General features: G+C 42.7%; 1 protein-coding gene and 1 long non-coding RNA gene across 2 annotated transcripts in view; one reads left to right on the forward strand and one right to left on the reverse strand.

Annotated features, from left to right (window-relative positions):
• Positions 1-24,370, reverse strand: part of tln2b (talin 2b) — a 143,127-nt gene that overhangs the window by 59,649 nt on the left and 59,108 nt on the right. The window contains 16 exon segments of the mRNA XM_055155635.1: positions 1,187-1,348; positions 4,830-4,973; positions 5,048-5,170; positions 10,609-10,698; positions 13,158-13,251; positions 15,018-15,157; positions 15,319-15,516; positions 16,608-16,727; positions 16,971-17,179; positions 17,322-17,424; positions 18,566-18,694; positions 18,818-18,952; positions 19,032-19,145; positions 19,856-19,969; positions 20,152-20,280; positions 21,290-21,456. Coding sequence (XP_055011610.1) covers positions 1,187-1,348; positions 4,830-4,973; positions 5,048-5,170; positions 10,609-10,698; positions 13,158-13,251; positions 15,018-15,157; positions 15,319-15,516; positions 16,608-16,727; positions 16,971-17,179; positions 17,322-17,424; positions 18,566-18,694; positions 18,818-18,952; positions 19,032-19,145; positions 19,856-19,969; positions 20,152-20,280; positions 21,290-21,456 — 2,171 coding nt within the window.
• LOC129409465 (uncharacterized) lies at positions 6,239-8,684 on the forward strand. The gene is made up of 3 exons (XR_008632419.1): positions 6,239-6,277; positions 7,755-7,855; positions 8,543-8,684. It is a non-coding gene; the product is annotated as an uncharacterized LOC129409465 (long non-coding RNA).

Here is a 24,370-nt window from a genome sequence, read left to right on the forward strand (position 1 = left end):
CTATTCACGCTTACGTCACAAAAGCAAAACATGCAGATGACAACTAGTCTGATCCATCTGATGGTTTCATTTTGTGGAAACCGTCTGACCTCGCAGCATTAGGATTCGTTCGCTTGACGGTAGGCGGGTACTTTTTTAATTTAACAAATCGCTGCTATTTGGTCGTGACGTATGTAACATGCCAAATCCTGTAGGAAGAAGGGCAATAACGTCTTTCCCCTTGATAAAATTCACCAAACATTCTCTTTGTTCCGGCTTTAAATCCTCCATCTCGGGAATCGCTGCCAACACAGAATGTCTGTCTTCGTCTACATCCATCTCGACGCTTTGATTACTGTTGCGCTGTTCCACAAAAGGGACCCAGACAGATGCTTGAGTTTGACGTCATGGCTTCACAGCTCTACGCTGATTGGCCAGTACACGGTGTTCCGGGATTCGTCCAAACCGTCTAGTGTATTTTGATTCCTGACCTAGTCGCTGGAGAGAAATGAAATTGAGCGGAGGCACTAGGTGACGCCAGCCTGACTGATGACAACTTACACAAAATCTGAAAAAATGGCCCGGTTTTCTTCAGCTAGATGTCACTGTATTCTTTCTTTTTTCTTTTATAAATTGCCTGTTAATTTGTGTATTGTAATTTGTCTAATTCTAAAAAAAAAAAAAAAAAAGATGCCGTTGTAGTGTTCAGTTATATTCAGCAGATCAACAGTTCCAATCAGCTGCCTGTGAGTGACATCGAAGATTTGATTCCCCCATGGAAAGCTTTGTCAGGTTGTAAAGACGCTGCTGCTGAATCCACGGTTTTATCACATGCCCAGTGTCGGGAACTCCACCGGAAGTCCTCATCTGTATGTTTCTGGTAAGCGTGAATAAAAAGCTTCTAGATTTTTTTTTTTGTCGGACTGATCACCGGCTCCTGAAATGTGCAGTTTAAATCCATGTTGTGTTTTTTCTTAAGTTTTCAGACAATCTTAAAAGTTTTTTGACAGTATTTGCTCACATGTGCATTGTCACAACACCTAAACATTCCACCATTAGAGATTCACGTATAACACCCCCACAGCGTGATGTCACTCCAAACTTACGTATCTGTGGTACTTATCGTGACAGGCCTATGATTGAACTGAATGTGAGAAAAGTTTGTAACAGGTTTACACTCAACGTTTTGATCAGTTGGAGAGTTGACCTTGATGGTTTTGACGAGGTTGGCGGTGGTGTTGGCCACCTCCTTTGCTGATTGGACAAACTGTCTCCTGGCCACAGGGTTGGAGGTTTTAGAGGAGGCCAGACGGCAGGCGTTACAGAGAGCAGACGTGTGTTTGGCTACAATAGTGGCCGCTGATAAAACCTAACAAGAAAAACAACAATATTTAACTTGTCATACATTTTAGAACAGATTTGTTTTTTATATATTTCAACAGCTTCAACATTTCATAGAGATTTTCAGACATGTAAAGGTTTTATAGTCCAGGGTTCCCACTCTTTTTCACTGACAACATTTCAAAACTTTTCCATGACCTAAAGTGAATTTTCCATGACTTTACAAACTTTTAGGGCTAAATATGAAATGTTAACTCCTTTCCACTTCACCTTATGGTTTGGGATTATAGTTTTTTAACATTCAAAATCCTGTCAGTGCATTTATTGTCGTCTCTTTTAAACAAAAGGCGTAGATGTTCGAAAATAATCATAATAGTCTAATGAGAACTTAACAGAACGCTATAGTTGCATGAAAGAGATACTAAAATTCAATGACTTTTCCAAAACTTTAATTGAATTGACCAAATACTATGATTTTTCGAGGCCTAGAAAACTGCATTTTTAATTTTCATGACTTTTCTAGGATTTCCATGACCGTGGAAACCCTTTATATTACACAAAACTGACTCTGTTTCCTCCTCAAAAACAAACCTGGAGTTGTGTTTTGTTTCATTCACACATGTTGAGTAACTCTTTATTATCAGTCTGTCTACAAGTACATTATCAGCTTGTACTAGTCCAAGTGCTCTGTTTCACTTTGCAATGTCATGCAGTTGTTGTTTCCAAGTTTCCAACAACAACCTTTTACCTTTTGTTCCATGCATTTGTAACATCGCGCCTGGACTATTGCAATTCTTTGTGTGTAGTGTTGGACCAGTGCTCCTGCAGCATTTACAACACGTCCAGAACACTCGTCTGCTGACAAAAGCTGCACTATGCAACCTGGGTCCCTGTCTTATATAGGGAGCAATTTAAAATGTTATTGTTTTCAAATGTTTGCACTCTGTGGGTCCAGTCTATTTGAGGGAGTTACTGCAGCCCTCTCCTCCATCCAGACCCTGAAATCAGACCAGTTCCTGTTGGTCGTACCCAAAACTAGGATAAAGACGAGAAGTGACAGACGCTTTTCTGCAGCGCCTGGACTGTGGAACAACCTTCCTCTTCCTGTCAGATCCTCTCAGTCTGAAGACTAAGCTAGACTGAAAACTCACCTCTTCTCCCTGGCATTTAGTAGGAACTCAAGTTACCTTGGTATTTTAATTGTAGTTTTCACATGTTTCTTCTGCTTTGTTGACTTTTAAGTGAAGTAGGGCTGTCGCGGTTAAGGAATTTCTCCTGCGGTGCGGTGTAGCGGCTCAATGCCCCCACCCCTCATCCCCCGGAGTTACAATATTTCCAGCGGCACTGAAAATTCTCTCAGATGATGTGCTTGTTACGCAGATGCACATGTGCCTTGGTTGTCGTGTGGATATAGCGTGTGCAGTGTGGGAGAAGTAACATTTGGCCTTATAAGTGTCACTGCATCACCGGGTTGGGTCAGAGTTCTGCACCGAGTTGGGTCAGAGTCCTGCACCAGGTCGGGCCAGAGTCCTGCACCAGGTCGGGCCAGAGTCCTGCACCAGGTCGGGCCAGAGTCCTGCACCAAGTCGGGTCAGAGTCCTGTACCAGGTCAGGTACCCGTGGACTTAAGAGAGAGCGAACCCCGAGCCTGTAGAGCAGAGTGTCCACAAAGCGCAATCGGGTGACGGCCACACTTAACTTCGTGCGGTGTGGAGCTCTATGGCGGTCCTTTTGCCTGTGCTCACCTGATGGTCTACATGGGCATACCTTAGTCCTGGGTTAGTCCTGGGTTAGTGCTGGGTTAGTCCTGGGTTAGTGCTGGGCTAGTCCTGGGTTAGTGCTGGGTTAGTCCTGGGTTAGTGCTGGGTTAGTGCTGGGTTAGTGCTGGGTTAGTGCTGGGCTAGTCCTGGGTTAGTGCTGGGTTAGTCCTGGGTTAGTGCTGGGTTAGTGCTGGGTTAGTGCTGGGTTAGTCTGGTTAGTCCTGGGTTAGTGCTGGGCTAGTCCTGGGTTAGTGCTGGGTTAGTCTGGGTTAGTGCTGGGTGGGGTTAGTGGGTAGTGCTGGGTTAGTCCTGGGTTAGTCCTGGGCTAGTGCTGGGTTAGTGCTGGGTTAGTCCTGGGTTAGTGCTGGGTTAGTCCTGGGTTAGTCCTGGGCTAGTCCTGGGTTAGTGCTGGGTTAGTCCTGGGTTAGTGCTGGGCTAGTCCTGGGTTAGTGCTGGGCTAGTCCTGGGTTAGTGCTGGGTTAGTCCTGGGTTAGTCCTGGGTTAGTGCTGGGTTAGTCCTGGGCTTAGTCCTGGGTTAGTGCTGGGTTAGTGCTGGGTTAGTCCTGGGTTAGTCCTGGGTTAGTCTGGGTTAGTCTGGGTTAGTCCTGGGTTAGTGGTTAGTCTGGGTTAGTCTGGTTAGTCTGGGTTAGTCCTGGGCTAGTGCTGGGTTAGTGCTGGTTAGTCCTGGGTTAGTCTGGGCTTAGTCCTGGGTTAGTCCTGGGTTAGTGCTGGCTGGGTTAGTGCTGGGTTAGTGCTGGTTAGTCCTGGGTTAGTCTGGGTTTAGTGCTGGGTTAGTGCTGGGTTAGTCTGGGTTAGTGCTGGGTTAGTCCTGGGTTAGTGCTGGGCTAGTCCTGGGTTAGTGCTGGGTTAGTCCTGGGTTAGTGCTGGGCTAGTCCTGGGTTAGTGCTGGGCTAGTCCTGGGTTAGTGCTGGGTTAGTCCTGGGTTAGTCCTGGGTTAGTGCTGGGTTAGTCCTGGGTTAGTCCTGGGCTAGTGCTGGGTTAGTGCTGGGTTAGTGCTGGGTTAGTCCTGGGTTAGTCCTGGGTTAGTGCTGGGTTAGTGCTGGGTTAGTCCTGGGTTAGTCCTGGGTTAGTGCTGGGTTAGTCCTGGGTTAGTCCTGGGTTAGTGCTGGGTTAGTGCTGGGTTAGTCCTGGGTTAGTCCTGGGTTAGTGCTGGGTTAGTCCTGGGTTAGTCCTGGTTAGTCCTGGGTTAGTCCTGGGTTAGTCCTGGGTTAGTGCTGGGCTAGTCCTGGGTTAGTCCTGGGTTATCACAGGTACGGGCGGTAACAGGTAGAATGTTAACTGGTCCGGGCGGGTGCGGGTCTTTAAAAATTGACCTGTGCAGGACTCTGGGTCGGGTCACGTTGGTCACATGTGGTGATCGCGGTGGGCATCTTAGTACCACGGTGATCCATTTTTGCAGTTATTGCGACAGCCCTAATGTGAAGCACTTTGGTCAGCTCAAGTTATTTTAAATGTGCTATATGTGTGTATAAACTTTAAAAACACTGTGGAGCCCTTCCTGTATTACCACATGACATCAGAAGGTGGTGTGGTGGTGAGTGTTTTCTGTTTGAGAGAAGAACTTAGCCTGAATATGCAGAATTTGTGTGTTAAACATGTGTGAATGAAACAAAACACAACTCCAGGTCTGTTTCTGATGAGGAAACAACATTCTAACACGACTTAAAGCTCACAAGAGTCAATTTTGCATAATATAGGAACTTTAAATAACAGTGGGTTTGTTTTTACCTGTGAAGGACTGCTGGCGGGGTCCACTAGGTTCTGGCAGGCGGTCTGAATCGCCTGGTGCGCCCGGGCAAACTGAATCGGGTCCACCAGCCCCTCGTGACCAGACTGGCTGTTCGGATCCGACACTCCGACCAGATACGAGGCCTGGAGCATCCACAGACAGGTCCAAATATTTAGAAACGGATACAAATAAAGACAGACGGGGGAACAAGCAGTACCTGTCCCGCAGCTTCAGTGAGCCCACACAGAGCTTTGGAGGCCACGCCCACACTCTCGCCAAAAGCCGCCACGTCTCCGGTTTTACAGTGCTGAGAAATGCCAGCCATGGACTCCCCTAACACCTACAGTCAATCAGAAAAAATGTTACCTTTATAGAAGACATATTATGCAAATTTTTTGGTATTTATTATTACACCACATTGCTTTTTACATTTATATTTGACATTTTGTTTATTGTAAAATGTAATACATGAATCAATCAAAATACTAATTATTATTAGTAAGCAAATGTTGTGGGAACGCTGTTTACCCAAAAAGGAGTGGGACGAACAAAACTTATTTAATCCCACCCCCTCTTCTAATTTAACATAATTAACTTTCTTTTGCATTTTTCAGACGTACATTTACATTATACTATATGAACTATTTACCTGGCTATCATTATATTGCAATAATACAAAAGGATTCCTACAATGGTAAGGAAATTAAAGATGTAGTAATTAATAGTCAGGAAGCAACAAACATAAACCAGCACTACACAAGGAAGTATTGTTCTAATATTAAGGCTCATTCTCTATATCCTGTGACCAGACCAGATGTTTATATAACAACTTGAATTTATGGATATTTTGCTTAAGATGTGCATCCAGACTGTTCGAGAGTTTTACACCACATACAGACACACAGAAACTTTTATGAGTAGCACAAACATTTGACAATTTGAAATTCCCATACCCTCTTAAATTATGAGTTGTCTCTCTCATTTTGAATAAGCTTTGTACGCTGAAAAAAGTGAAACATTGCTGTTGTTCATTCAATATGTTTTTTCCCATTGGTTTAAAGAAAGAAAATCTAATTGGCCGGTACAATTTAAACAATACACATTCAAGCTTGTGTTTGTATTTATTTTTTTCTATGTACATCTAATTGGCTAAAGCAAATCAACAGTAATTTACAATAGTTAATTGATCCAATGAATGTTTGTTCATTGAGCATGTCTTGCGCATGCGCTGTGCCAAGTCGCTCCACCCAACATAGGGGGCAGCACTGACAACAGCCTCACTTGACTCTGCCCAATAACACAGTAGAATATGACACGTGCGCCATGTGCTCTGGACTCTGATCATCCCAAGAAACGTGACCGAACTCTATAGACCTTGACGCCATCGAGGATTAAATTCCACTGACCAACCTCGCCATCCCACTGCCAAGCTTCTCCACGACGAAAGGTAATAAAAAATACAAAAAACACATTTAGTCTTGTTTTACTTAGTATATGTGTCCCATTTGTATGTAAAGAGGCACATAAAGTAAGCTACTTGGAGGTGATAAAAAATACAGTACTAGCTTATTTTAATTATGTCTTCTAGATATTGAATTCATTGATTGGGTCATCAGAAGGATAAAAATAGGGTATTTATTTCGACAGCATGCGCGATCTTTACTCTGATGTTTGCTTATGACGAGTGATTAGTTGGATTTTAGATTGGGTCGTTTTGCGCGGCCGCCATTTTGGGCTAATATTAATACATCGCCAACGCTGGTGAGGTGAACCGGTCCAGCTTTATTTTACACTGTTGTAAACTTGTCAAATTGCGAGTCACCACCAGATTTACGCATTTTGCGCGCTACGGCCAGGTGTAACTTTTAAGCCCAGTGTGGTGGAGGTATAAGTCCCGGGGTCAAACGAGCGGGCAGCGGCTGATAAAGCGGCGAGTGTTCCGTTCCTCCAGACTGGAAAGGGCCCCTGAATTGTACCCTTTATGAAACTAAATTAGTTGATCTATACACGTATAAATTAACGCGCTCGCTCTCCGCTGCTGCGCGCAGCCCCTCCCCTCGCCCGCTCCCAGGGCTGGGTACAGAAACTCCGGCACTGGTATTGAAAAACTAACGTTCTTTCGGTGACAATTTTCCTTGGCTTTAAACGCGAGCGCCAACAAGCCAATAAATACACTGCAGCGATTTCACAGCAGCGAAGGTGCTCGCGCGTCACGGCTGCGCCCTAAACAAACTCAAAGGCACAAACGGCACTCATGTCTTAACATAGTTCTACATGTGTCCAACAAAGCGCCGTGTGTCATCTTACCGGTAAAACAGAAGAGATGAAGAAACAGCGTACCGCATGAAATTTGGATCCACCCGAAAATAAATCCAGCCCTTTACAGTTCCTAAAAGTCAAAGTGCGTAATAATAAATCCACATCTATTCAGTCTTGTAAAGTCCGCGCAAAATTGAAGCCAAACAGATAACATGAACCAAACTCCTGTGTGGAGCATGCGTCTGCGTAAAGATGCAGCCAGACGCGGAAAGTTGAAACCAAACTGGTAATGAATTAAAACTCCGCCAAAATCCTCCTACTCGTTGGTCCTGGTAAAAGCGCATTTCACAAATGTGGTGTATATATCCATCCAGCCAAACGAGTCCGTGTGAAGTTCTCCTTGGTCCTCCTCCGTCCAGGTAACGGCGCAGTAGATGCGTAAAATTATTTATCAAAACAACGAGCACGTGCTTCGTGCGCTGCCTTTAATGTAAAGAGGGGTCACGAAGAAAACAAAAGTGAAACTTAAGTGCGTGTATGCCCACAGGAGGATCAGCTGTGCGCTCTGGTTCATTTGCATGGAGTTATAACTTAACATCATATAGTAGCCTACTGTTTTAATGTATGAATTACTAAGAAAAATAACAGTGTTCTTATGTTTGCAGGCTTCACTGAATGCTGCACTGGATTTATCTACATGAAGGCAATATGCGCTCAAATTGCTGATGATTTTCCTTGGAGACCCTGTTAATGAAATAAGAATCAGGTATGATAATGGTATATATAATATACATGTCATGTCTTATAATATCAAACTCCTCACCAATTTGCTGTCTGTAACTGACGCCCCTTTTTTGTGTTAAACATGTGAATGAAGCAAAACTTGCCTTGAAGCCTATTCTGATTGTAAATGCCATTTACACTGGTCCTTTTAGTGAATAAATTGATTTGCAGTGATCTTGTTATTGGGGAAAAAAATGCATAGTCCATTATATTGTAGGGAATATTTTACCAATATACTACATAGCATTAATTATACAACAAAATATTAGTTGATGCAAATTTTAAAATATTAGAAATCATACTGCAAATTCTACCATAGAATTCTCCACTGACCTCCAGCTCAGTGTTAAACTGTAGGGATTGTGGAATGTTGTGATGTCACGTGAACCCAACATTTTCAGTTGTCTCAGTCTCTATAGTCATTCAATCTAGCCACATGAAACCAAGAACTGGCACGAAGTTTACATTTATGCATCATAAGAAAAGAGATTTCTCTCAAAAGTAAATCTGTTTTATATATAGTTAAGAAGTCACTTCCCACCATCTGAAATCATTACATAACATTTTAGAATATGAAGTATTTTTTGCAAATTCTTAGAATGCATACAGATGCAGACTGATCATAAGCATTGAAAATTATATTTTGTGCTAATCTACTCATGTTTTTCAGGTACAGCAAGAATGCAGTGTGGTGGAGGAAACAATGGCAGTTGTCACAAGTTGTTGCTGGTTTGCTATGTAACTACTTGCATATCGCTGTATTTAGTGATGTTCACATTTATGCACTGTTAATAAAAAGTAAAATAATTCAATGTGTTGTGAAATTATTAAGATTATAGGACCACTATAAAATAAAAGTTCAAATAGATTGTATTAATCTATTACATGTTCATTCATTTAATGTAGAATTTAAATTGGCACATAAATGCTAATGAATGTTTTTTAATTGACTCAATTAACTTTGTTGAGGTAATGGATGTTTTCTTGTTGAACCAATTTATAATTAACTGTTATAATTTAAACTGTTTTAGTTCGACCAATTTATAAATATTACGATCAATTAACAATATTTAGATGTAAATGATTTCTATATAAATTATAAGTTAAACCAGTGTTTTATTTTTTTCATTGTAGATGACTTGGTAGCTAATTGTTAAATGCTTTAAATAAAATGATCAGTGTATAATATTTTACAAGGTCAGGGATCTTTACCTTTAATATTAACCAATACTAGTGCAGAGACTGAAAATATAACATATTTCCTAGGGTGTATGGTAAACAATTAGTCAAATATGTTTTTCTAATTATATGTGAGTATTTATCATATTAAGTTATTACAGAACAGCTTTGAAAAAAATGCAAGTTCAATGTTAGGAGTTTTTGAGCCAAAAATCAACCAGTAAATTGTTTTATTACACTGTTTGGAAATTATACTGTATATCTATCTTGATATTAAGCATCTCAAGCAAGTCTTTCCCAGTCTCTCTCCCCTGGGCATCTGAGTATTTATACCAGAAATACAAAGCTATATACACGTCAAAGCAGAGTGATTTTTGTTTCACAGCCACGAGTTAATCAACTTTTACACGTGACGACAGGTAAAACAGCAAAATGGGCGATCTGTCACAGTTTGGCCTTTTGTTTACATGTTTATCCCCAGTTAAGCTCTATTTCCCAGCCTGATCCAGTCCATCTTTTGCTTCCTCCCTCTTTTCCTAATCATCCCAGAGTAGTCCAGATGAACTCTTTTACCCACTCAGTCTTTGCTAGATTGTTGACCAGTCAAGAGATGCTCTCCAGCTCTGTATCTGAACTAATCCTGTGCATTTTGATTCTGAATTATTCCCTGTTCAGGCCTGTTTTGTGTTTATATCCAGCGTGTTCCCTATTAGAGAATTCCCAGTTTGGAGGATATTTTAGTTCATTTGATAAAGACATATATTCCTTAGTTGTTTATCGGCTTGATTTGTCATATTCTAAGCATTACCTGATGAAGGACACTTTCCATTAAACCAGACCTGGGCATTGTCTAGCTCCTGGACCACACTCTTTGGTTGACTCTGACCGGCCCGTTTAAGCTCATTTGGAATTACAAAATAAACATATTCTATCATTTTACCTCATGCGTGGACAAAGGCTGCATTGCTTTTATTTTAGTTTTTTTAAATGCCATTTTTTAAATAAGGAAAACTCACTTTGTCATTGCTTAGTCATAACATAAACTCTTACCAGTCTGACCAGCTCGTCAAAACAATGTCATTTACTGCTTTTTATAAAGAAATACAATTCATATTACGCAAAATTTAGTTAAGTGTGGTCCTCCACAATATTTTCTGTTTCTCACGTGGCCCCGAACCGATATCTTGGAACCGATATCCAGTCCATCAAAATTTTCAATATTCATTTACACCAGTACCCTATCAGTGCATTCCTCGTTATAATATGATTAAATTCTTATATTTGACCTTTTTTTTTTTTCCTATTGTGATATTAGAAACAGTACAAACAGTAAAACAGAAAAGATGTAAGAGGGTAAGGGTGTGAGGGAAAACAAAACAAAAAGTTAAAATTAAGAAAAAGGAAAACATAATTCTTGTAATTGATGATAATTCTTTTTCTTCCTTTCTTTTCTTTCTTTCCCTGTTCCTTCTCCTTCCACTCCTCCGAATGTCCTTTTTTTTTTTTTGACAGTTTGGACAGGTCGTGTGCAGTTGCTTGTGAGTATTCTGTCTGTACCTTTGAGTTCTCCATGACGCTTTCGATGCAGTCGAAGTAGGAGAGTTCACTGACGGGCTCATTAGGGGTCTCCAGCAGCCCCCGCACAGCCTGCAAACACAAAACACAAGCAAACATATCCTCACTGTCATCTGAAAAAAACATCATGATTTTAAAACGTAATGATGAAATACTTCAAGTTGGGTTCCGTGTTTTTTTAGGGACATTACTCTGACATTCATTTCCTGGACAATGATCCTAATTCAAACCATAGTCACTGCTTGCGTAACCGTAACCAAAACCCAAACTTTAACCTCTTTTAACCCGTGTCTTAACTTTAAACCAGGATTTTATGTTTTGGCGAGCCCCCATTTGTGATTGTGAAGATTAATTTAAGTCGTCACAATGTGTTAAAGGGCCTGTATGTACTATTTTCTAATCTGTTATAATGTTGTTTCCTCATCACAAACAGACCTGGAGTTGTGTTTTGTTTCATTCACATAAGTTTAACACACAAACCTCTTCCACTTTGTGATGTCATGTGGTAATACAAAAAGTGCACCACTGTGTTTTTAGACTCCACACACCTTCTCGAGAATCATTTGGATGATTTTAAACCTGTAATTGCCAATTTTTACTGAACAAAATGGTTGCTGTTAACCTGAAAACTACTGCTTCATGACATCACAAGGTGGAACTGAGCATTTTGAGCTTTGGAGATGTAGACAGACTGATAATAAAGGATTACTCAAACACAACCCTGGGTATGTTATAACAGCATTATAACATTCCTTAAAACTAGTGTCGTAGTACTCGAGACCGGTCTTGGTCTTGAAACCTTTTTTTTTTTACGGTCTTTGTCTCATCTCGGACTCGAACGCATTTAGATTTGGCCTTGTCTCGGTCTTGATGGAACTTGGTCTCGGTCTTGTGACATTCGACGAGTACGATCATATTTCATTATGGTTGGTAAATGTGCAGAGGCTGCTAAATATCACTAGTCTGATTCATCAGCCAGTTTCACTTCGTGGAAACCGTCAGACCTCGCAGCATTAGGATTCGTTCGCTTGACGGTAGGCAGGTGTTTTTTTTATTTAACCAATGCTGCTATTTGGTCATGACATATGTAATGCACCAACTTCCATTGGAAGAAGGACAATAACGTCTTTCCCCTTGATAAAATTCACCAAACATTCTCTTTGTTCTGGCTTTAAATCCTCGATCTCAGGAATCATTGCCAACACAGAATGTCTGTCTTCGTCTACATCCATCTCGACGCTTTGTTTACTGTTGTGCTGTTCCACAAAAGGGACTCAGACAGGCACTTGAGTTTGACGTCATGGCTTCACAGCTCTTCAATGACTTGCCGGTGCGAGGTTTACAACTTCTTGGATTCTTGCAAACCATCTAGTGTATTCTGATTCCTGACCTAGTCGCTGGAGAGAAACTGAGCGGAGGCACTATGTTGCGCCAGCCTGGCTAAAATATCACCGCAAAACCAGTAAGATAATGTAAATGTAAATGTTATGAACTTGACAAAACCCACTTGATTAAATTTGAAGTTGTTTTCAGTAAAGTGCCAGTGGAAGCGGGATTAAAGACGAGGTTCTCAAACTGTGGTGAGGGTCCAAAAAAGGGATGTGTTTAAGTACACTACAGTTTGCTTGGCCTATTTTAAACTTAAATGCACATTAATCAGATCAAATGGAGATAGATTTATAAAAACATTGATATATATGTGTCAAAATAACTGTAAAATACAAATAAATTTAGAAAATGACAAAGATGGTCTTGATTTGGTCTCGATGGGCCGTGGTCTCCGTCTCAACTTTTATAAGTCTCAGTCTTGTCTCAGTTTTGACCTTTAAAAGTCTCGATCTTGTCTCGGTCTCAACCTTGAAAAGTCTCGGTCTTGTCTCAGTTTTGACCTTTAAAAGTCTCGGTCTTGTCTCGGTCTCAACCTTTAAAAGTCTCGGTCTTGTCTCAGGTCTTGACCTTTAAAAGTCTCGGTCTTGTCTCGGTCTCAACCTTTAAAAGTCTCGGTCTTGTCTCAGTCTCAGACCTTTAAAAGTCTCGGTCTTGTCTCAGTTTTGACCTTTAAAAGTCTCGATCTTGTCTCGGTCTCAACCTTTAAAAGTCTCGGTCTTGTCTCAGTCTCAACCTTTAAAAGTCTCGGTCTTGTCTCAACCTTTAAAAGTCTCAGTCTTGTCTCAGTTTTGACCTTTAAAAGTCTCGGTCTTCTTCTCGGTCTCAACCTTTAAAAATCTCGGTCTTGTTTCGGTCTCAACCTTCAAATGTCTCGGTCTTGTCTCAGTTTTAACCTTTAAAAGTCTCGGTCTTGTCTCGGTCTCGACACTCAGAGGTCTTAGTCTTGTTTCGGGATCCTGTGATCTCACTGGTCTTGGTCTCCATTTGTGTGGTCTTCACTACAACACTACTTAAAACCCACAAGAGTAAAATTTGCGTAATACAGGAAACATTTGCGTAATATAATCTTTCTTGCTTTTCCTGTTGATAAATTAAAACAGTCTGGGCAGTGGACATAAATGTGAGGGGGACGGGGGCAGTACCTCGAGCTCGCGGAGGGCGTTGTCACACTCCTTCTGCCCCGCGGCCTGCTGGGTACACAGTGTGATCAGCTGATTTATGCTCTCAGTCACCGCCCTGTAAAACAAACACGCACAAAAACACACACAAACACACACAACAGAACAGACTTTAACATGAGAGCCGCCTCCCTGCAGCCAACAACAGCACGGAAAAATGATCTAACTGTGGAAATGTTATATAAATACATATAAATACACTGCCAGTCAAAAGTTTGGACACATTTTTTCATTTACGTTTTTTCTTTATTTTCATGATTATGTGCACTGCAGATTCTCACTGAAGGCATCAAAACTATGAACACGTGGGATGTAATAAGCCAAAAATCAAATAAAAATAACTTGTTTTAGATTAAAAAACTTAAAAATATCCACCCGTTGCTTTGATCACGGGTTTGTACTTTTAACACAGCTGTGAAGTGGAAAACCATTACAGGGACATCATCATCATGATGCTCAGTGAAGAAAAGTCCAAGTGTGTGCAGTGATGTCAACAAAGCAAAGTGTGGATATTTTAAGAATTGTGTTAAACTTTTCTTCTTTGCTACATAATTCTATATGTAATAATATATTTGCCTGATTCATCAGCTGATTTCACGCCATAGAAACCGTCTGACCTCGAAGCATTTGAATTCTTTCGCTCGACGGTGGTTTGGTCATGACGTATGTAATGCGGCGCTAATGGGGTTAACTGGTATATTAAGCTTTTCCCAAATCCCGTAGGAAGGACAATAACGTCTTTCCCCTCGATAAAATTCACCAAACATTCTCTTTGTACCGGCTTCAAATCCTCGACCTCGGGGATCGGGGCCGATCTTGTTGCCAACACAGAATGTCTGGCTCTTTGCTGATTGGCTGGTGCCTGGACTCACACTTCCAAGATTTTTGTGAACCGTATTTCGATTTCTGACCTAGTCGCTGGAGAGAAATGAAATTGAGCGGAGGCACTAGGTGACACCAGCCTGGCTAATATTTGAGGTCTTCTGTAAGTTTGTGAAATGCAGAAAGTACTAAACTTAAAGAAAAAATACATACATAGGTACATACATACACATATAGGTAAAAAAAAAAGATGTGTTCAAACTTTTAACCGGTAGTGTAAATAGATACCATGTTTTTCAGACTATAAGGCACACTTAAAATAATTTAATTATCTCAAAAATCGACAGCGCGCCTTATAATCCGGTGTGACATATGTCTTTATTCTGGTTGTGCTTACTGATCTCAAACCGATTTTCTGTGGTACACGGCACTCAAAAATCTGTCAAAATGTTTTAGTACAACTTTGGTAAACTATGAAGCTGTACCGCTTGATGGATTGTTGGAACATTAAAGTATCGACAGAAGCTGAACCGCATCAGCGCAAAAAGAGCGAACTGTTTTTCAGTGCTTATAGTTTATGCAAATGAGCCATGTGGTTTTAAGTTTTGTTTCTGTAAAACATAAACAAATGTGGCAAAGCGGCACCAAACACATTAATATTCAATGTATATTTGAGTTGTCCTTGGAGGAAGTAAGAAAAACAAGCTTAAATGATCCACCCACATTCACATTCATAATCCACATTCACGAAGACAAGGAGGCAACGCCGGGCGAATTACACAAGGATCTGCAAAATGGATCGTGGACGCCTGGACTAAGGATCAGTCTCATGTGTCGTCTGTTTGTTTCACTTAATGTGTCTTATAATCCGGTACAATTTATGTATGAAAATAGACAAGACAATTCAACATTATTAATATTGCATCTTATAATCTGGTTCGCCTTATAGTGCGAAAAATACAGTATACAGTTTGGTTCTATTATAGAGCTGGTCTCCCTGACCTTGCTGCCACTGCGAGGAGGTTCTTAGCGTTGGCGGCTCCTGGATCCACAGACAGAGACTTGGCAGCCAGCAGCAGTTTACTGGAAGCCATGGAGATGTTCTTCAGATTCCCAATGACTTGGATCTGATCATCTTTGCTCTGAAATAGAAACAAAAGATCGACTCTATTCTGATACAGAGAAAAGATGCCTCCTATAGACACACAGTAGTTTAAAACATTTATATTTGTGACAGTTCTTCATATTCAGTATCAAACACATATTACTTGTAGTAAACACTGAAGGGGGCATGATCTCATACCTGGGTGTGTCCTGCCATTTCGATTCCAGCGTCCAGGAACTCATCAAAGTCTTTACTGAAATTGCCCGAGGCGGCGGCGAGCTGGCTGCTGGTCCCTCTGGACGAGTGAACCACCTCCCCAGCAGAGTGGTTCAGTTCAGCCGCAGAGCTGTTGAGGTCGCTCTGAGCCACCTGGAAGGTCTTACTGCAGGGAGGGAGCTACACACACAACAGCGTTAGAATTAAAACAACTAATCATCTAGTGACATGACTTATACACAGAAGAATGGGCCTCAGGCATGAAGCATTCTTAATTTGTACTTAGGGTCAGTCAGGAGCACCCTTACACTCATAATAAATCAAAAACTCTAATTCTCTGGTGGATACATGGATCTACTAAAATAACTGGAGGGTGTTGCTCCTTGTAGCTGCTTCCAGTTGACGTAGTGGCCCCTCACTGGTACTACAGCGAAAAAAGAGCACAGTGTAATCAAAACTGCTCATGTTTGGCTGACGGGGCACCTACAGCTTTCAAAAATGTTGGATTTTGTGGCGATTTTTACCTATTTTTAGATTATAAAATTTTTCTCAGCTCAAAATCCTTCAGTTCGTCTTAAAAACAGCTTTATAGTCATTCGCTCCGGCTCTGGTCTGATTGGTCAAAGCGATCACATGATACACGAGCCTGTGCTCCGTGCGTGTGTTCCTGTGCATTCACATGTACCCATGGGAGAAAAGAGCACTACTGCACGTGCTCAATCGACCCAGAGACACTGAAGTACCTCACCGGGCTAAAGGCGAATCTGGAATCATGCGCCTTTGAGCTCGGCCCATTGACTTGAGTGTGTGGACATTTTAAGACCTCGGGGCTTGGCTGGACATAACACCATGAGCCCCCACTACTGCTACCGACCCCACTATTCACCTGTAAGTTTAAGCTTAAGGTTAAGGTGCACTTTATTATTCCTGTAGGGAAATTTAGGAACCCATTCTCCATGATCTTGCTGCTAAGGCTTGGTCAGGACTACATTAACTGGGAGAATAGACCTATGGTACATGTTTTGGGCTGATGGGGGAAACAGAGAGCTCGGAGAGAACCTTCCCTGACACGGGGAGAACACGCAAACTCCACACAGACAGGCCCGGTCGACCTGGAGATCGAACCTGGACCATTCTTACTGTAAAGTTCAAGTGCAGCCGCCGTGCCACAAGAGGGTTTTTCTAATACAAATACAGTTTTATGTAATTGAGGAAATGACGTGAAAGTTCTGAACATTCATGACTGAGGTCTAACAGTATTTGAGTCTCACCATCTCCACGAGCAGTTTCTTACTGGCCTCTCCGATGCTCCTGAGGGCCATGTCCACGTCCTTCTGTCCGGGCAGGCAGTTCACACAGTTGTTCAGTGAGTGGGACACTGCTTTGGCCACCTGAAAATGTTTGTAATTACAATTATTATAGGTATTTTTTATTAGTCATCCCAACAATATTCCTTTTAATAATCTGATGCAAACTGAAAGAACTGCAAAACGTTTCAGAGGCAGTGACTTTTGCACAAAACAGTGAACTCTGATGACCCTACATGATCTCTCTCCATCTGTAGTCTTTAGTACCTGATCTGTCTCTCTATTTGTAGTTTTCGGTGCCTGATTTATCTCTGTCGTGTGTATTACCTGAGCCAGTCTCTGTTGGCTCTCGGCGTCTCCCGGGTGCACTAGAGCCTGATGGGCCTCGTGGATGAGCATGGCCGAGCCCTCCATCACACACTGGGCAGAATCCAACATAGCCGCCGCTGCCTGTGGCTCCGGGCTGCTGGCTGCCACCCCCCGAGCCGCCTGTGCCAAGATCCTCAGGGCCTGGGCAGTTTCTCTGGCAGCGACTCCTGATAAAGACCAATGAGGATGCACTGAGCGTATATTACAGCACATATTATGCTATTTTCTGATGTTATAATGTAGTTTCCTCATCACAAACAGACCTGGAGTTCAATATATTATTATTGTAAGTAAACTTTGTGTACAGACCTGTGTAGTGTTCGTTGCCCTGAGCAGCACACGTCAGGAGCTGAGCCATAGACGAGCCCACGGTTTTAGAGGTGCTGCCCAAGTCCTGAGCACATTTCTCCAGCTTTAAAGAAACACACCAGTCAGAATTTCAGTATTTAGAGTTAACACACATTATACAGGATCAGGGTCACTTTGTGCAGGAATAAGAAGCAGTTCTGGATATTGTGAACACTGTTGGACAAGTTACTTCAAAACTGTAATGTGTTATTTATGACTTGTTACTGTCATTTCACAGTAATTTGTTACATTACAATATTACTGTGTTTAAAATGTAAAACATAATACGAATATTGTGTTACTTTAAAGTTAGCAATGATGCTGAACTTTTGCGCCGTATATGGACTGAACCAGGACTAAACCAGAACTGAACCAGGACTAAACTAGGTCTGAACCGAAGACTGAACCAAGGACTGAACCAGGACTAAACCATGACTGAACCAGGACTGAACCATATCTAAACCAGAGCTGAACCGAGGACTGAACCAGGAAAAAATCAGGTCTAAACCAGAACTGAACCAGGACTAAACCAGGTCTAAACCAGGACTGAACCAGGATTAAACTAGGTCTGAACCGAAGACTGAACCAAGGACTGAACCAGGTCTAAACCAGAGCTGAACCGAGGACTGAACTGAGGACTGAACCAGGACTGAACCAGGTCTAAACTAGGACTGAACCAGGACTGAACCAGGACTAAACCGGGACTAAACCAGGACTGAACCGGGACTAAACCGGGACTAAACCAGGACTGAACCAGGACTGAACCGGGACTAAACAAGGTCTAAACCAGAACTGAACCAGGACTGAACCAGGACTAAACCGGGACTAAACCAGGACTGAACCAGGACTGAACCGGGACTAAACAAGGTCTAAACCAGAACTGAACCAGGACTGAACCAGGACTAAACCAAGACTAAACCAGGACTTTGAATCTAGGACCACCCCTGAGAAAACTCGGAGCAGGGTGTCCGCAAAGTGCGATTGGGCGTCGCCTGCTCTTCGCCTTGTGAAGCGTGGGCTTCTTCGTCTGTCATTTCGCCCGCAGTTACCCGACGGTCACTCACATTTGTACCGTAATGCCACATTACTGCGTTACAGCAAAAAGGGACACTTTACTGTAATTCATTACTTTTATAACGGATTAGTCTCAACACTGATTGTGAATACTTTTATGTTTAGATATTTGCTGGTTACTGTTCACAGACCGTTTCCCCTGGTAGAGGCTTCAGCTGGGCTTCGATCACAGACATCTTGGCGTCCTGGAGCTCACTCTTCAGCGTCTGCACAGTTTTGAGCGCGGAGTCGATTTCCAGAGGACCACAGGCTTCATAGGCCTATTGATTAAACACAGGATTTCACTCAAAACAAAAATAGCTGGTCACTTTGAGGACTTTACAAAGGACAGTGTAATATTGTTCAAATGGATGGTTAATCCCCTGCCACCGTCCTTCTGGTACCTTCTGTGTGGCGGTCCTCAGCTCTGCCAGGGACGTGGCCAGGTTCTTGGCACACTGTCCCAGCTGCATGGCGGCCGCTTGGTCAGCGACGGTCGGAACAGCTGACTTCGCCGAGGCCACCATCCTGCTCGCGGGCTGAGAGATCATAAAGGAGAAAGAGTTTGTAGTTTCTGTCTTAATATTCATCTTGTCGGTTGTCTGTCCTGTGTCTCACCTGGAGGAAGGTCTGACTCGCCATGATGAGCGCGAGCTGAGCCCCGAGCTCCTCAGGCTGAGAATGACTGCTCCTCATCCCCTGGACCAACTGAGGGATCCCGTCTGCCACTGCCTGTAAATGTGAGACTTTCAATTAATAATGAATTGAAATTATTTTTCTTTGCCTCAAGTGGAGGAGTTAAGTACTCGGGGTCTTGTTCACGAGTGAGGGAAGGACATATCAGCATGATGATTTATTGAAAGAAGCTCTCGATTTATCATTCATATGTCATGAGCTTGACCGAAAGGACGAGATATACAAGAAATGAGTTTCCTCCGCAGGGTGGCTGGGCGCTCCCTTAAATAGGGTGAGGAGCTCAGTCACACGTAGTAAGCCGCTGCTCCTCCACGTCGAGAGGAGCCAGTGAGGTTCGGGCATGTTCGGATGCCTCCTGGGCGCCTCCCTCGGGAGGTGTTCGGGCATGTCCCGCCGGAGCCCCGGGAAGACCCAGGACACGCTGGACTATGTCTCTCGGCTGGCCTGGGAACGCCTCGGGGTCCCCCTGGAGGAGCTGGAGGACGTGTGGGGTGAAGGAAGTCAGTTCCTGCTTAGTGCTCCCCCGCGACCCGGCCCCGGATAAGCGGACGAAAATGGATGGATGCACCATATCAGCATGTGATTTATTGAAGAAAATATTATTATCACTGAATACCTATTAAACTTGTAAAAAGCATGTTCATGTCGTGTCAGCCTCCAGCCCGTACAACTAACAGCTGCGCTTGTGCTTCACAGCAGTGCATGTACCTTATACACATGTCCGTACCGCACAGTTGTGCACGTACCTTACAGCTGTGCACGAGCTGCTGGTGCAGGGCGGTGTTCTTGTTGGACACAGCGGCGTTCTGAGCTGCGGCGATGGTCTGAGTGGCGACAGCAGCCGCCTGCTTCGCCGCAACCTGTTTAAAAGTAATAAATGTAAATCAAGTTTTGCTCTAAGTCAGTTTCAAAGGGTTTTACTTGGATTAAAAAGGTGACAGTACAAAGTACTAAATGTTCAAATCCTCTTAAACAAACATGCATTAGTTTGATTGGATAAGCTGGATTTATACTAAGTGAATGTGTCTCCAGAGTGTCTCACCTCCAGCCTGTTGACCAGTTTCTTCTTGATGGCGTTCTGAGCTGCGGCGTTGGTGGCCACGCGCAGACCCTCTGCTGCCTCCCGGAGCCTCTGCTGCTGCTCCTCGTTCTCTGGATACGCAGCTGCTCCCTGAAGAACAGAGAGAGAAGATCAGTGTCACACAAACAGAGGCATCTCAGAACAGAACCGTCTCAGGCTGTGAGTGAAGATCTGCTCTGAGCCCTTCAGCAGAGTTTGTGTCGAGCTGTTGCAGCTTTCTATTCTCCTGTCAGCCAAGTGATGACACAAGTATGTTATTAGATTATTTTTTCAGACCAAGTGTTTGTTTTCAAACCTGACAGTTTCGACTGCTCCCTGCGGTCTTCCTCAGAGTGGTCACATGATGTTGCTGTGGTGTGTCGCTCAGCTGATTTAAACAGGTTTTGGTGGTGTCTTCCTACTGGTGGAGGCAGGACAACAGCGCACCTGGGATACTGCCCTGAGGAAGTGGGACTGCAGATGGCGCTGTCGTCCTGCCTCCACCGGTAGGAAGACAGCGCCAAAATCTGTTTAAATCAGCTGAGCGACACGTCACAGCAACATCATGAGACTCTGAAGAAGAGCGCTAATGAGCAGTCGAAACTGTCAGGTATGAAAACAAAATCTTGGTCTCAAAAAATAACCTAAAAACATAAATTATCGGAAGCCCAAATGAGCTTCATTGGACGATGACATGAGGAAATCAGAACAGACCAGGAGCCTTCTCTAAAAAGATTATGAATGTACTAAGGAGAAAATCTGTATTTGTTATAAAAATTCAACCAATATTTAGATTTTAATAGAAACAACTCCTTAAATCAATGAACCCCACAGTAATCTAGTGAGGTTATTGTATATCTATATCATATGTATCTATTTATATCAAATCTGGAGCATTTTCATCATGTGTTCTAGTTTAGATCAGAACAATGGCCGAGATAAGTGTTGGCTATAAAATCCAGCCTATGTGTGAAATATTGTGAACATTACAAAACTTTAATTAATGAACTCCTCAGATCAATGAACCGTACGGTGATGTGCTGAGAGGATCTATACCTCAGACCTGCAGCCTTTTCATCAGCTCCGTGTACTCTCAGCGACTCTTTCTGTACACACTCACCTTGGCGGCCTCGACCATCCTGGCCGTAGCGTCTGCCAGCAGTTTGGCCGCTGCCAGGAGTTTCTTGGAGTTGTCGACATCGACCTCGGCCTCGGCGTCGGACCTCATGGCGTTCACCAGGTCTGAGGTGGCCTGAGCCAGAACCCGGGCCTGACGCACCATCTCACCTGAAATACACACAAACACACAAATACACCAAAGACAAATTTAGAAAACAGGAACACATATGAATACCAAGCATACGGAGACATTCTGCAAACAAGATTTTATTTATTTATCCATCTAAAGGCTCTATATTACACAAAATTTACTGTATCTGACCTAACTGTCTTGATCTAACTTTGTTTTCAAGTCAACATTTAACTTTGTACCTTTAGTTCAGTAGAGATGGACGATTCCATAGCTGAAATTATCCTAATGATTCTAGTGAAGGTGTATGGAGTTTAAAAACACAATGGAGCAGTTCCTTTCACACCACACACAACGTGGAACAGAGGGTTTTCCGTTTTGGAGAAGAACTCAACCAAAATATTTGACCTTTATTTCAGGGACGTTTATTTCTTGTCCCGCTGAGATTCAGAATCTCTTTTTTTCTCTTTTTTGGGGGAGTCCTGTTTTTTTTGGTAGTGGAAACCAAAATACCCGGAGGAAACCTACACAGGCACCGGGAGAAGATGCAAACTCCACACAGACTCCAGAATTGAACCCAGGACTTTCTTTGTGAGGCAAGAGCTCTAACCAGCTTTGCCACCGTGCCGCCCGTGTGGTAAACGTATGAATGAAACAAAACACAACTCAGGTGTGTTTGTGATGAGAAAACAACATTATCACTAGGGGTGTGCAAAAATATTGAAATATCGATATATCGTATCGTTTAATCGTTTTTTGTATATTTTACTAGATTATTTTGTGTAAAAGCCACAAAAGTGTTGACATTTTCACTGTTTTGATAAGTAAAATTGAGGTTTTTCATATTAACTTTACATAAACTTAGTGGACTTGGTAAAATTTTTAGTATCACAGCCATGATTTTGCCTTTTATTCACTGAACCGTATTGAATCAATGTCAAATATATCATATCAAATCGCACTGAATCGAAAGTTCGCTGTATCGAAAAGCTTATTGTATCGTGGCCTATGTATCGAGGTATGTATCGACAACTTCATAATGATACCCAGCCCTAATTATAAGATACAATAGATCAGAAAACTGATCCATTTCTAAAGATTAAAATTATGAACGCTGTCGTCCCTCAGTATAACGCGGTTCACCTTTCGCGGTCTCGCTGTTTCGCAGATTTTTTGTGTGTGCAATTTTGCATGCTTTTTTTTTACAGAGTATGAATGCGCATTGTGTTCCTCCCCCTGCGTCCTGATTGACAAGGGACTGTACACCATTGTCAATCAATCTGCTTCATGCAGTGTCTCCTGTACAGTACAGAATGTGTTCAGCTCGCCAGATTTACATAAATGGTCGATCTCTAGCAGTGTGATTCTGAAGTGCTGTATGTTTTCAAGTTTTCTCCCTGACAAAACCCACAGTGTCGACGAAACTTTCTGCAACGACAAAGGCTCCTGCGGCCACACCCAAAAGTCAGAGGAAGATTAGCCTGATTCATCAGCCGACCTCGCAGCATTAGAATTCGTTCACTCAATGGTAGGCAGGTACTTTTTTTTATATAACCAGCCGATGCTATTTGGTCATGATGTATGTAATGCGCCGCTAACGGGGCTAACTGTGATATTAAGCTTTTCCCAAATCCCGTAGGAAGAAGGACAATAACGTCTTTCCTCTTGATAAAATTCACCAAACATTCTCTTTGTTCCGGCTTTAAATCCTCGATCTCGGGAATCGTTGCCAACGCAGCATATATGGCACTTTGCTGATTGGTTGGCACTGTTGGGCAAGTTACTTTGAAACTGTAATGCATTATTTATTACCTATTACTGTCATTTCAAAGTAATTCGTTACATTACAATATTACTGCATTTAAAATGTAAGGCATTACATTACTATTGCATTACTTTAAGTTACTCTCACCAAAATATCTTTTGCACTGTATATGGACTGAACCAGGACTAAACCAGGTCTAAACCAGGACTAAACCAGAGCTGAACCAGGACTAAAACCAGAACTGAACTAGGACTAAAACAGGACTCACTGTGGGGACAGGGCTTGAAGGTGACGCAGGAGAAAGGAGCGGCTCTGCTCCACACCTCATGGAGGTAAGAGCGGCTGTCACCCGATCGCTCTTTATGGACCCTGCTGCTCGGGCTCGCGGCCCTGATTTCAGCAGCTATTTGCAGGGACCTGAGCCGGTGCAAGATTCTGTTACAGCGCGTAACTTCTACCTTCCTTCAGCGTGTCCAGAAGTCCAACTTTTTGTGTGATGGTTTGCATCTTCCTCTGCCTTTTGGGTGCAAGCGCAGGAGCCTTTGTCGGTGCAGAACGTTTCGTCGACGTTGTGGGTTTCGTCGGGGAGAAAACTTGCAACCGTACAACACTTCAGAATCACACTGCTAGAGATTAAACATGTATTTAAATTTGGCAGCTGAACACATTCTGTACTGTACAGGAGACAGGAGTCCCTTGGCCAGTCAGGACGCAGCGGGAGGAACACAACACGTGATCATACAATGTAAAAAAAAAAAGGGCATGCAAAATTGCACTAAAAAAAACAAAAATTAAAAAAAATCTGCGAAACAGCGAGACCGCGAAAAGTGAACTGCGATAGAGGGAGGGACGAGTGTAAACCAGGTCTAAACCAGAACTGACCCAGGTCTAAACCAGGTCTAAACAGCGTGGAGTTCTTTGTCAGTCCTTTCGCCCGCGGTCACCTGAAGGTCTACGAGGGCGCATGTTCCGGCGTTTCACCACTGCTGATATCGAGGTGATTTTAGCGAATTTGTATGAAGAAAAACCCACCACTTCAATCCAGGTTAAAAAAACATTGTAACGCGCGTTACTCACATTTGTACCGAGTAAAATATTACTATTTTTTCCCCTGTAATGCCTTACATTACTGCGTTACAGCAAAAAGTAATGCATTACTGTAATTCGTTACTTTTATAACGCGTTAC

This window comes from Boleophthalmus pectinirostris, unplaced genomic scaffold, assembly GCF_026225935.1.
Source record: "Boleophthalmus pectinirostris isolate CB_2022bp ecotype Guang Dong unplaced genomic scaffold, ASM2622593v1 HiC_scaffold_2, whole genome shotgun sequence".
In the NCBI taxonomy this organism is placed as follows: Eukaryota; Metazoa; Chordata; class Actinopteri; order Gobiiformes; family Gobiidae; genus Boleophthalmus; species Boleophthalmus pectinirostris.